This window comes from Pogona vitticeps, chromosome 3 (genome assembly GCF_051106095.1).
Source record: "Pogona vitticeps strain Pit_001003342236 chromosome 3, PviZW2.1, whole genome shotgun sequence".
Taxonomy (NCBI): domain Eukaryota; kingdom Metazoa; phylum Chordata; class Lepidosauria; order Squamata; family Agamidae; genus Pogona; species Pogona vitticeps.
Genome location: NC_135785.1, coordinates 185,699,740 through 185,713,325, shown reverse-complemented (window position 1 = coordinate 185,713,325; position 13,586 = coordinate 185,699,740). Strand labels below are relative to the sequence as shown.

The 13,586-nt window shown below is 39.8% G+C and overlaps 2 protein-coding genes across 7 annotated transcripts in view; one reads left to right on the top strand and one right to left on the bottom strand.

Moving 5' to 3' along the window:
• The window catches only part of SCML2 (Scm polycomb group protein like 2), a 68,340-nt gene extending 65,100 nt beyond the window's left edge, over positions 1–3,240 (top strand). For all 4 annotated transcript variants that reach the window (XM_020789160.3, XM_020789159.3, XM_020789158.3 and 1 more), the window contains one exon: positions 213–3,240. In XM_020789160.3, the coding sequence (XP_020644819.3) occupies positions 213–338 (126 nt within the window). In that variant the 3' untranslated portion in view covers positions 339–3,240. The remainder of the gene's footprint in view (positions 1–212) is intronic.
• A 3,538-nt stretch (positions 3,241–6,778) lies between these two features.
• RAI2 (retinoic acid induced 2) overlaps positions 6,779–13,586 on the bottom strand; it is a 50,225-nt gene continuing 43,417 nt past the window's right edge. For all 3 annotated transcript variants that reach the window (XM_020789163.3, XM_078390415.1, XM_072994329.2), the window contains exon 2: positions 6,779–8,788. In XM_020789163.3, coding sequence (XP_020644822.3) covers positions 7,022–8,683 — 1,662 coding nt within the window. In that variant the 5' untranslated portion in view covers positions 8,684–8,788 and the 3' untranslated portion in view covers positions 6,779–7,021. The remainder of the gene's footprint in view (positions 8,789–13,586) is intronic.

Below are 13,586 nucleotides of genomic sequence, written 5' to 3'. Positions count from 1 at the left end.
CAGTCAGTACATGGCAATCACTTTGGATATGCCACACTTTTGTAGCTGCAATATACAGTCGTGACAAGTTTTCTGGCATCCAGGGAATAGCAAGCCCCTTATCTTCTAAATGACTTGTTTCCAACTGATGGGATATGTTTGTTCCATCCATTCCAGTGTTGAGGCAATATTTTATCAATCTGTTAATCATTGTTCTTTCCCTTCCACCACAGGAAATTGATGGAAAGGCTCTATTGCTACTGAGGAGTGATATGATAATGAAATACATGGGTCTAAAATTGGGGCCAGCTCTAAAGCTTTGCTACCACATCGAGAGACTTAAGCAAGGAAAATACTAGTTGGTGGATGAACAATGGTAATGTCAGACACTCAGGTTCAGAAAAACGGGGGCACAATGAAGCAGGAGCATTATCTGGTCTTAGAAAGAGATGGAAAGAAGATGGTCCCATTCACTTCACCAAGACAAATTTCCAGGAGATTGTGTATCCTGTTTTCTAAGCACTGTCCTCACCCATGAGTGGTTTCCAGAAATTTATTCTCAAAATAGAATTGATAGGGAAACATTTCAATCTTTGTATATAACATTTTTAAGGGCGTGAGGAAAGGCCGTGTCAAGAGTAAAGTAGTTAAAGTCATGAGTATTATTTTGGCTGCAAAATATATTCTAGACTATTTGACTTCAGCTGGGGAAATTTGTCCAGAACCAAAACTGCTGAATTCCAAAGGAATATATTTTTTTCTAAAAATTGAAAAACCAGGATCTAGAAATTCTGGAAATTGTGGCTGAATTCATGGAGGGAAAGATACTGTTGTTCCAATTGCTGCACCCCTCAGTTAACATTTCACAGCTGGCATTCCAGAACATAAATATTCAATCTATGCTATAGATTTCCATAAAGGGAATAGCCATATGAACTGTTCTGTTTGTGCGTGCTATGTGTTTAAAAACAAAAAAGCTTTTATAAAATTGTAGTTTTAAATTATGGGGGTACTCTGCTGTATGCTGACAATTTAAGCTGGCAGTATTTCTATTTTGAGATGGATGTTCTTATGGCTGACTTGAGCAGCCAGCTTCCAGATGAATGAACAGATTTTTCAGCTTGCTTTCTGAAATATGCCACCCAGCATTTTTAAACATTCCATTTCTGTAAAGCTGGACATGAACATACGTTCATGCATTTGTATATTTATGTGTGTGGGGTACATGCATATATATATATGTATACTGTATATAGTGTTTTTTTTGAAAAACAAAGTCTTTAAAAGGTACTTTTGCACTGTGACAGATGATAAACTGTAGAACATTTTGTAACCAGTGAAAAAGCAAAAACAGACATGCATCACACATTTTAACTGCCATTTACAGGCAGACCTGTGCAATGCTGCACCATGTATAGTCTGTTGCGCACAATGGTCTTCATATGCACACCAGCATAACACAGTTACATGGGTGTTCTTACCACCTGTTTGAGGCTAGATTGGGGATGGGGAAAAAGGGGCTGAATTCAGTTCCTTTTACACTCCGGAGCAGATAGTTTTATATTGTCAGGACTGATTACACAGGTTTGTTAGGTCATAGGTAAAATCCAGCAGGGATTTCTACATATACAGCTTTCAGTATTAGATTCCAGCATTTACCCCAAAGCACCTTTTTTTTTTTGCATGTGGGTGGCCTTTGCTGGATTAAAGTGAATGTGTCCTCTTTACTGTTCACTAATGCCTGTCTGCTTTGCTTTCTCTCTCTCTGAGAATAAAAAACAATCAATCAGTGGACAGGTGGATTCATACAGGGGTGTTCCCTGCACTATGCAATATGCCTGGATTCTCATCATATTGCTCTGAGCCATTTTGTTCTGGGACAGTTTCTGGAAAATAATAGGGTGAATTTTGTTGTCTCTAATTTTACCTTCTTTTCTTGTCTTCTTTTAAATATTTTTAAAAGGAGACTATTTTGACAAAGACATTGAACTGCACATGGATGTATGTATTCTTTCTAAATATTGGTGCTTTTTCTATAAGCTACAAGAAGTGCTGATAGTAAAACAGTTTGCTGTCACTGCCAACATATTATCAGGGACAATTATGTACATTTGCTGTGTAGGGAACCGAATGTACTGTGTGTAATAGTACAAGTGGTGATAGAGAAAATGTAGTCCTAAAAGGATAGATTTTATATTTCTTATTGCCTTTTTATATCAAAAGCTTCTAGTTAAAAAAAAGTATTTTTTACACAATACAGCTTTGAAAATGCCTTGCTTATTGGTGTATAATTACTCAGGTTCAGCTAAAATACTGCAAAACCATCAAACAGATTTTTGATGTATTTCTTTGAATTCCTGCAACATGATTTCAGTTAGTTTATTTTGGAGGTACTGTACATTCTGTTTTATTCTGAAAAACCCTGAATATTTATTATGCCAGTCAACACATTGTTTCTCATAAGAAACATGTCATCAGCTGCAGAAACATAAGTTAATGCATCTGTTCTGAATCATGCTGTGATATACTATACATATTGTTCATATGCACATGTCTTTAGAAGCACATATACTTATGGTTCAGCAAATATACTTGGAATATATACTGGTATTTGTGATCTTTAAGACAACACATGCAACCATTTTTCTTTACAGTTTTTAACTAAGAAGTTGCTAAATTCCTTTTTCTTATTTGAGAAAAAATCCCAAGCATATACAACCATTGGCACTTTCATAAGACACCACTTTTTGACTGGCATTTCTGAATGCTGCAAATATACAAGATAGAAAGTGGAAGAGAGACATTGTGAAATCTAGTGTACTGTATATTTCAATGTGACTCATCACATTCATCAATAGAGAATGCTAAAAAGAATCCAAACCTCAAAGAAACAAGGTCTTGGCATGCATGTGGTTATTTCCTTTACTGGCCTGGAGATGAAAAAATATCACAAACGTAGTCCTATTATTTTTATATAAGCTACAGATGGCTGGAAAATGTTTCATACAAGAACTTTGTAAAATGAAGTTGTAACCTTATTATTTTGCCAGTGTGACATATTTGTTAGTACTGAATAGTGCAAAGGTGTGTGTTGCATCATATATACACCATCCGCACATGGAACAAGAATGCCATATGGAAATTTAATCTTGTATTGTAGCATGATATCAAAGTCTGTCAAGTGTTTGTAACAGAATATATTTTTAATTATTTTCAACTTGATGTTTCCATCGAAGCAGAAAATAAAACTTGTTCAATGTTTACTTGTCTGTTTTTATTGTGTCATGTGTAATACCACACACTGAGGTAATTCTTTACCCTATCAAACTATTCATAATGCTTCAATTAGATCAGACCTGGGCAAAGTGCGGCCCATGGGCCACATACGGCCTGCGAGCCGCTCCTGTCTGGCCCGCCGGTCGCTGCCGAGTGAGCCGGAGCTCCGGCTCTGGTCACCCAGCACAGCAGTAAGGAAAACCTCACAAGATCTGACATTGGGATCTTGCGAATTTTGACTGTTACTCTTGAGCCGCAGATCAAGAGGCCGGAAGCGATCCTTGCGCAGGCGACGTGATGATGCATCACGTCGCCTGCGCAGGATAGAAGACAATCGGAGAGGAAGGCTGTGGGGGAACGGAGAACAGATGAGTTAGCTCAGTGTTGGAGGTTTTTTCCTTCCCCCTCCCCACGGTGAATGAACTACAACACTCACATAGTTAACTTCCTAAAATGTTTAGGCAGTTAACTATGTCGGCCTTGTAGTTCGTTCACCACAGGGCCTCACCCAATGGGGACTTATTACTACCCATCCCTGAACACAGATCAGATTTTTCATGTGGCCCCCTATAGAAATGAATTGCCTACCCCTGAATTAGATGGTCTTTTCATTGAAACACATATGAACACATGAGCTCACAAACACCTGGATTGCATTGTTTTATAGACCTACCTTTGAAAAACTTCACACACACCTACACCCTACAGCTAAATCCAGTAGTTAGTTTGAACTAGATGAGACCCACGTAATGAATGGGGCTTCTCAAGTTAATGCTTGTGTAAGTTAAGTCCCACTGATTCAGTAAGTCTATGGTAGCAAATGACTGCCAGTGTTGGGGCTATCGTTAGATTCAGTCCACAAAACATGTATGCATAAGATACTGCAGCTCTTGAGACATTGAAATGGCTGTCTTGTCACTAGATCCTGCTTACTGAAGGAAAGGATCTTCTCCAGCTCAACAGATCTCAAGGTCAGTACTTTCTAGAAATTGAGAAGGCCTGGTACTGATGATCTTAATTGAAAGTAGGCGAATGGGTGCCTAACAGATTTAAAGTGTTTTACAATGGCAGAGTTATAGTTAAGCAAATAACTATTTAGTCCCAAGCTGCCAGTGATGGAGATGGAAGTTATGAATTTGATTTGTACTTCATCCTTCCCCGTTGAAACCCATGGTGTCTCAACCAGACATAACATGTGCATACGTTTATGACATGGAAGTTCAAGTAATCTGATCAGGCTCTGAATATGGGTAGGTCACCAGGCCCAGTGAAATACTAAAAGCAAAAAGCAAAGCGTGCTGATTATATAGCGCCCCATAGCGCTTCAAGCACTCTCTGGGCGGTTTACAAGTTAATTACGCAGGCTACACATTGCCCCCCCCCCCAGCAAGCTGGGTACTCATTTTAACAACCTCAGAAGGAATTGTCTGGGTATGCACATGTATATGCATAACATGTGCATGTGTACAATTATATCAGAGATGGCCCTTCTGTTAAAGGTAACTTCCGAGCTTACTCTATTTGGCAAATCTGGATCGCACACACATTTAGCTCCAAGGCACTTAATGCACAATCCACAAAGTGCATCTCAATACCCCTTACAAAATTGCAGAGCATGATGAGGCAAAACTGACTGCATGCCTCTTCATTGGCACCCCACCCTTTTAATTTCGTGGCTGTTGGCACCATCTGCAGTGATCGCTTGCAGATCACATGCAGATCTCTCCAGGATAACAAGGAACTATTGGTGAGCACCCTTTGGGTATACCCTGTTGGCCACCTACAGAGCGATCTAACAGCAGCATTTTTGAAGAAGTCACAGATGTACCGTACTGCTTAATTTTCTGTTCCAGTACTTTTTATGCTATCGATGTCAAGCTGACCAGTCAGTAACTAGCTCCTTTCCCCCCCTCCCCTTTTGAAAATGGAGACAAAAGATGCTCACCTCCAGTCCTCAGGGACCTCACCTGTTCTCCAGACATTCTCAACAATTATAGGCAGAGGCTGGGAGATTACTTTTTCTAAAAGAGACATTCAAAACAACTAAAAGGACAACCAAAATACTACAACCAATTAAATACAACAGCAACCTAAACACTAAACCAGCACAACACAAAAATAAATAATTAAATATATACACACATAAAATACAGTTAGATTTCAAAGCAAACATCACATTATAATCAGTGGCACAGTGAAAAGTCTGGTGGGAATGATATATTTTCAAACATTAACACAGACAAAGAAGTAGAACATCTAATCTGCCATGGGAGGCAACAGCATGCACATGGTCCTGCCACAGTAAAAACTCCCTTTGTATGATGTGCTTCCCTGTTGCTTAGATAGCAGGCTCTAAAGTCACCTTTAAAAGTATCTAGATTCAAAATGGAGCAGGTAGTTGTTCAAGCAACCTCCTCTCAAGCTATTAAAGGATTCAAAGGAATAACCAGCATATGAATTACACCCAGAAACACTACAGATTATGAAATAAAGGGATGACATGATCTTAGTCCTTGGAACTGCTCACAACTGAGCACATGACTTGATTTCTTTACTAATTCAAGAATCCTATCCATGTCAAGATACACAGCTGAAAATGGATCCAAAAATCACATTACAAAGGGTAGGAGAAGGTATATTGGCTGACTCTGTTAATGCGGAGTATAGGCTGGCACAGGGCAAGCAGCTTTAAGCCCAAAGACCAGTAACTTGAGGCAACATAAATGGAGTACTGTAAGTTCCCAATGGGGAAGCCAGAGATTGGCCCATTCCAGTGCACAGGGTTTATGCTCCTGGAAGGAGTCCTGTATGTCTCTTCACATATGAGTTGAAAAGAGCCCAACACCTATTTGCACCTATCTGGACAACTGAACAAGCAGTACAAATCAACAGGACCTTGCCTCAGTGTATTGCAGGCTGATCCCAGTGAGCTGTCTTTCAATTCTGTTGATGTGAAACGATCCTGACGTAAAAGGCATGTAACAACATGGAGAAGCTTCTCCAACTGATTCAGTGAAGATAAAATGGCAAAAGCAAACTTTCTTTGGAGCTACAGAGTAATCCCGATAATATTTTTTTTAAAAAAAGGGTGCATTTCCCTCTGCTCCCAGAGCTCAGTAAAAATGTATCTTTGCTAGACTATGAAAACAAGGCCTTAATGGCCATATGAATACCGTTTATTTTGTCTGAGCAAGCACTGCCAGTGTGCATCATGTAAGGAGGAGCACCAAGGACCAAAATGTGAAAATGTTGGAAATAAATTCAAAATCAGTTTAGAAGCTGGAAAGGAATTCAAATTAGTCTGGATTAGTTTAACAGCCAGGAATAACATAATATAAAAATATAAAATACCACAAACAAGCGAGCACATACATTTATTCTGAAAGTTCCATTCTACTCACCGTTTTCAACATTACATCTTCAAAGCACTTTATGGCAGTGAAAATAGCTCTTACCCCTTTGAATCACTCATCCATTATATTCCATTAAAGCTGCAAAATGTGCAATCCACTTGAAAAATATGTTGTTTTTAAATTTTACTTTTAATGAAAAGTTAGAATGAGGGGCTGGGTGGGAAGCCATTACATTGGGAAGATACATCTATTCCCCCCGCCGCCCCATCTTCTCATTCCCACCCAAGCCCAGACCACAGTTCTTCACCTCCAAATAACTTAAAGATAGTTTAAAGATTTAAATGTAATTTAAAATGAAGTGCATCTCTTTATTCATAACAATTATACTGTAAAAGATTCCAAAACTTCATAAATTATTTTCTTGGAAAAAAGGCCGCAAGCCGCTGCTTTTTGATGGGAAGAATATGTATCTCCTGTGAGTTCATTTTCTTTAATTTGACATTTCTGTTTTTGATAGGTTTCCTAAGAGCTTCTGCATTATCCCGGGTTTCAGGCTGATTTTTTACATCATAACATTGCAGAACAGAGTCCTGGGGCATGTCTCTTTTGAAGGAAAAGTTTTTTGTAGAAACTCCCGAGAGGCCTTTAATCTTGCCACAGAAAATAGTAGGTACTGCATCTTTGACGGAAACTATTACTTTGGCCGTCTGTGAAGTGCTCACGATTTCAATGTTATTGCCAGCTGACGGCTCACAGGCTGTTATGTTCGTCTGATCCACCAACCATTTAGGCTGCTGTCTCAGAAGTTCAGAGGAGCTGCTACTGACCACTCTGCTTTCAACCTTTGATGGACTCTCATGAGGTTTTGAAGGGACAAAAGGTGAAACGGCAGTAGGAAGTTTACTTGTTGTGGAATGAGCCATGCCGTCCATGATGGGCCCAGAGCGACCAGCGCTTGTTGTATCGTTGCAGCCTGTTTTTCGACAGGAAGCAATTGACAGGTCCAAAGCACCATCCTCAGGTAATAGTGGAGCACTATCCTCACTTTCCTTTAGCAAAGGGGCAGATTTCATGGACAGATCCAGAACCTCATTCTCGCTACTCATCTTAATAACAGTATGCCGATTCAGCTGTGAAAGCCCTCTGTGGTGCATGAAATCAAAGGGTTTTGTTTCTTCTTTCTCCAAGGGAGTCTGGGTTTCTTTGCAGGAATGCAAAATGAACGAAGCAGCTGGTTTAGGGCAGTCTGGACTAACCTTATATTCCGCACTGTGGGGAACTGGGATGGGGATAGGAATGGGGATAGGGACAGGAACTGGCAGAGGAACGATCACTGGGTATGGTACCAAGAGTGTGGCAGGAGGGACCAATGGAGACAATGGGGAACTGAAGGCCTGAGGGGGGACAGAAGAGCAATCTGGAGGTGGCTGATAGGGTGAGGAACCTAAGGTGCCTTGTGAGGGAAAGAGATCTTGTAGAACTGCAGCAAATCCTGGGGTCTGAAACACAGGAGGCAAGACAGACTCCGGAGGCGAGTTGGAAGGTTTCTGATCCATGAGCTGTGGCTGCCCCATTGGAGCAGATGAGCCCTGGAAAAGGTTACTGTGCATCGGGTTGGTAGCGCAGGGAGAACTCTGAGGTAACACCAGTGGAGAATTTAAATGCTGAAAGACATGTTGCTCTAGGAGAACAGGAAGTGGGACTGGGCCTTGAGTGGTCATGACATATGGAGTGTTACTATTAGGAGCAATCTGAGGGGCAGCACTTCCTGCGACTTGCAGGTGTATTGGTAGAACCACAGGGCTGTCCCCTAAACAAATTGGCTGAAGCACTGTAGCAGCTACTTTGAGCGCAACCCCACTTTGGGATTCTGCTGGTGGTGTCAATATGGATGGAGCAGGGACAGTTACGAGTGGTGAAAGTGCTTTCTTCATCAAGTCTGATGAATTTATATTCCACGCTTCTGCTGTTATTAGCTGGGCAACTCCATTTTCTAGTTTGTTGTTAGCTATAGCTGAGGGTGAGGTGGTAACATCCATGGGCAGATTTTGCGTGTCCTTATACAGTTCCTCCATTTTACAAGGATTCTGAGCCTCTGCAGAGTTGTAGTTTACATAGCTGTCACTGGAATTCACTTTCTCTCCTGGCTGCCCAAAGGATCCACATCAACATTATCTGGCCTGCAAAACAGAGACAAACTTTAAGCACTGCATAAATCTCTTGCTTAAAATAATATCTGCAACTTTTTTAGGCTGCCTATCACTAAAACAGGACATTAAGTGTTTCCACACTTTGAGGACAAGAGGTTCTATCATACCATGCCCCAGCTATATGTATAGTAGTTTGCATATACAAAACATACATCTGCGGAGTGTTATACGAAGAGTTCTGGGGAATTTAAAGTTAGCCATAAACATAGATAATTTAAAGACTGCGACAACTGTAGATAAACAGTGAAGTGTAGAACAAGAATCCAGCCTGTTCATTTGATACTTTCAAACAAAGCTTCATACAATGGTATCATGTGACACTGGATGTAGCTACACTATTTACACTCAACAAGAGTGTAAAATGGAGGTGCCCTAAAAATAACCCACACTAGAATTATGAATTCCCCATTTGGAATCCTTCACAACTCTGAAAGAATCAAATGTTTCTGCTTTCTGGGCATCTAAAACCTGCCAGTGCAAACATGCTGCTTTAGACATGGTTAAAGTTGTGTTGTGTTAGGTGATATCAGGGAACCCTGATAGTGCAGTAACACAAAAACATATTTTGTTCTTTTTATAGGTTTTTCCTCACAGCTAAAGCTAAAAAGAAACTTCCTCTTCAGAGCTACGCAATAACAGAAACAGAAAAAGGGAATCTTTTGTTACTAAGACATAAAAAGAATTAAAATCAAAGCTCCTTTGATTTACTTTGATAGGCTAATCTTCACTGTGCAGATTTCAGAAGAAAACTTTTCTTCTATAAGCCATCTTCCATAAGCACATCGCTAAGAGCAATGTGACTATCCCCATGGAACTGAGCAAAAAAACATTCCTGTCATGAAAGATGTCAGAACCACCCAGATACAATATCGCCCTTCTATTTAAATGGAAGTTTTATAATGCAGAACTTCACAGCTCAGATAACAGAATCACAGAATAATGGAGTTGAAAGGGGCCTATAAGGCCCTCAAATTCAACCCCCTCCTCAATGCAGGAATCCAAATCAAAGTACAGTATTCTTTTGAATACCTCCAGTGTTGGAGTGCTCATCACCTCCTGAGGTACTTGGTTTCATTGCCATATTGCTCTAAGAGGACATTTTTCTTGATATTCAACCCAAATCTGGCTTCTTGTAACTTGAGCCTATTAATATGTATCCTGCACTCTAGAATGACTGATCCCGCCACTCCTCTGTATGACAATCTTTCAAGTATTTGAAGAGCACTATCATATATATCTCTCCTCATTCTTCTTTTCTCCAGGCTAAACATACTCAGTTCTTTCAGTCCTTCCTCATAGAGCTTGGTTTCCAGTCCCCTGATCATCCTTGTTGCCTTCTTTTGAACCTACAATTTGTCTCTATCCTTCTTGAAATGCAGTGTTCAGAACTGGACACAGTACTCAAGTTGAGGCTAACCAGTGCCAAACAGAAGGGAACTAAGACATCTCAGGATTTGGAGATTATACTTCTGTTAATTTATCCTAAAATAGCATTTAGCTTTTTTCCAACTACATCTCACTGTTGACTCATATTCAGTTTGTGATCTACAAAAATTTCAAGATCTTTCTTACATGTAGTATTACTGAGCCAAGTATCCTCCCCTTTTGTAACTGTGTGTTTGGTTCCTCTCCCTCAGATGATAGACTGTATTTTAATAACAGACTGATCTAGAATAGGAATTGAGCACCTCTGCCCATCTTGTACTCCTTTTCTGTTTAGGATCTCCTGCCAAACTTATAATTGTTCTGAGCTTATTAAAATCAGCTTTCCTAAAATCCAGTGTACAAAATGGCTATGCCCCGCTTTTGCATCCTTTGAAATCAAGAACTCAAGTGGAATATGGTCACTTTCCCCCAGAGTTCCCCTTACTTTCACTTTTTCTACCAAATCATCTCTACTGTTTAGGATCAAGTCAAGGACAGCTAATTCTCTAATTTCTTCCTCCACTTTTTGTAGGAGAAAATTATCAGCAATATAAATCGGGTATTCCTGGAAGGGCCATATTTGTCAGAATTTGCCTCCCAACAGATAGCAGGATAACTGAAATCTCGCATTACTACTATATCATATCTCTTTGAAATTCTTGTAATTTTTCAAAGGTTTCACCTTTATCTTCTTGTTGATTGGGCAGTTGGTAGAAAACTACCAGCTTCCTTTTATTTTTCACTCCAATTATATAAATCCAGATGATCTTGGTGGGACAACCAAGGTCATCCTCATGCGTTTCTGTGCAGGAATATGTATTTTTTTTTCATACAGTGAGATTCCACACCTCTTTCTATTCTTTCTGAACTACTGTTATATCCCTCAGTTGCCATATTCCAGGCATGGGAATAATCCCACCTACTTTCAGTTTTTCTGATCAAATCACATTTACCCTCCTGAACTAAGAATTCCAGTTCTTGTTTGTTTCTCATACTCCTGGCATTTGTATACAGACACTAGCGATTGTGTGATTTGTGTCCTGGCTTCTTTCATATTTTTTAATGAAGGCTATTTTTGGAACCCATTAGAGCTGCTTGCTCTGTTCCTCTTATTGTTTGTAAGCCTTCATTTATCTTTATCTCTGAACTTCTGTCACCCACTACTTTCCAATTCAATTAAAAACCTTACTGATAACGTGCTTCATGCTGGGAAAACTTTGTTCCAAATATCCACATCCCTCACATTGGCACCATCCTCCTAGCCAGTTGTGCATTTGGAATATTTCCCTTTCCCTTTCTATTCCTCTTCTGAGTATTGGTAGGATGGATAAGAAGACTATCTGGACCACAAAATCATTGAGTTTCCTTCCCAGACTTTCAAAGTCAGATGTGATTTTTCATATTACCTGTTGACTGTGTCATTTGTTCTTATGTGGATGAAAAGAAAGGATATCCATCTGCGGGTTTTATAAGATATGCCAATCTTTCCATCATATCCCTAATCCATTCTCCAGGGAGCCAGCACACCTGGTCAATCCATGGATCTTCCTGGCATATTTTGGTTTTTGGCCACTGTGCTTGTACTCTTTAATTTTTTAAAAAAATGCTTATTTATAAATTGCTTGCAGCAGCTGCAACAACAACACCATCACCACAAATACATTGCTGAGAAGACAGCCTCCCTTCACTTGTGAGTTTAAGGAAGGAAAGGGGAAAGTGGGCTTGAGCAGAAAGGGGGCCATTTCCTACTTGGAATTGTTTCAGGGGAGAAAGAAAGGGTCGTCACATTAACATCTGTCTCTTTTTTTAACCTGCTCTTAACAATACTTTGCAGATCTTTTAAAACTGGCTTCTCCTCCCAATGATGTTCAAAGGGGAAAAGAAAAATGAAAGCCAAGAAATGAGAGGAGGAGATATGCAGGAAAATAAGGAAAAGGGGATGAGTGACTAAAGTAAACAGGAGAGGAGGACAGAAGGAACAGTGGCGAGAAGAAAAACAAAGTGGAGAAAGGAACTGGGAAGTGACAATTTAAAAAAAGGAAGGCAGGGTTGCAGGTGACATATACCACCAGATTGCACAGTGACTAACAGTTGAGAGTGACAGGAAAATAATGATATATCACTTACAAATTATTTTTAAAAATCAAATAATATTTTAAGGCAGTGAGGACCCAGAAATAGGACAGCAAATGAATAGATTTATATGAGATGGCATATGTAGAGCATAGAACTGGTACAAACAGCAAGAAATGTAGCGACTGAACTGACAGCCATGTGAACAAGCTTACTTCCCACATATTATACACAGAAATACAGTATATCAATGTTTTAAAAGAAGGAAAAAGGAACTGTGTGATCAGGCCCTTTAGTAGAAATCCACTGACTAGTCAATCATATCGCAGCTCCTTCTTATATTAATATTAAAGAGATACTGCACTGGTGACTGTCATTCACAGATGTTTGTTGGATAAGTAAAGAAACAAATGGTGCTATTTCTTTCACTATACAAAAACTCAAAGAGCTAAAACTCACGAGCTAAATTAACTTTAATTTAAATTAAGTTAAAAGTTCCTGCTTTGGGCCACTTTGTGCCACAATGACATTTCGATGCAAATCTTAATGGTATTTTTGTCTACACTACTCAATTTATCTACTCTTTAAAGGTTAGCATTGCTCTAAGAAATGGATGAATAAGATTTCAAAAAAGCTTGAATAGACTCTATATAATGCTCTAAAAGTTAAAGCAATTTAAAATGATTTTATCTGCTGAATTATTTTTTCCTTTTCCTTTTGTGGATCAGCCCTAAATTGATAGGTTCAATTGGCAGCAGACAAGAGCTGCTGATCCACTTCAGAAATCAGCTGCCTTCAAAAAAAAAAAAAAAAAGAGGTTACCTACCTGTAACTCTGGTTCTTTGAGTGGTCATCTGTAAATTCACAGTAATGGGTTAATCCACGTTTGCGTGGAGCAGCCTCGGAACTTTCTAGCCCGAGCACATGGTGCCGGGACTTCCCCCATGCTGGCTATAACTCCGCCCCCAGCACTGAATACTTCAGTTCCATGGAACTGACCACCACTGCACAGCATGCAATGGCACACGTGACATACAGCAGGGAGGAAGGGCGGGGAGTGTGAATTCACAGATGACCACTCGAAGAACCAGAGATACAGGTAGGTAATCTCTTTTTCTTCTTCATGGTCTCTGTGAATGCACACTAATGAGTGACTAGCAAGCTCACTTACCAGGAGGAGGGACATCATGGAAGTGCCGAAGCCAGGACAGCTCGACCTACCGCAGAATGGGCAGTGCCAAATTCCATAAATGGCGGTGATAAGCGCCCA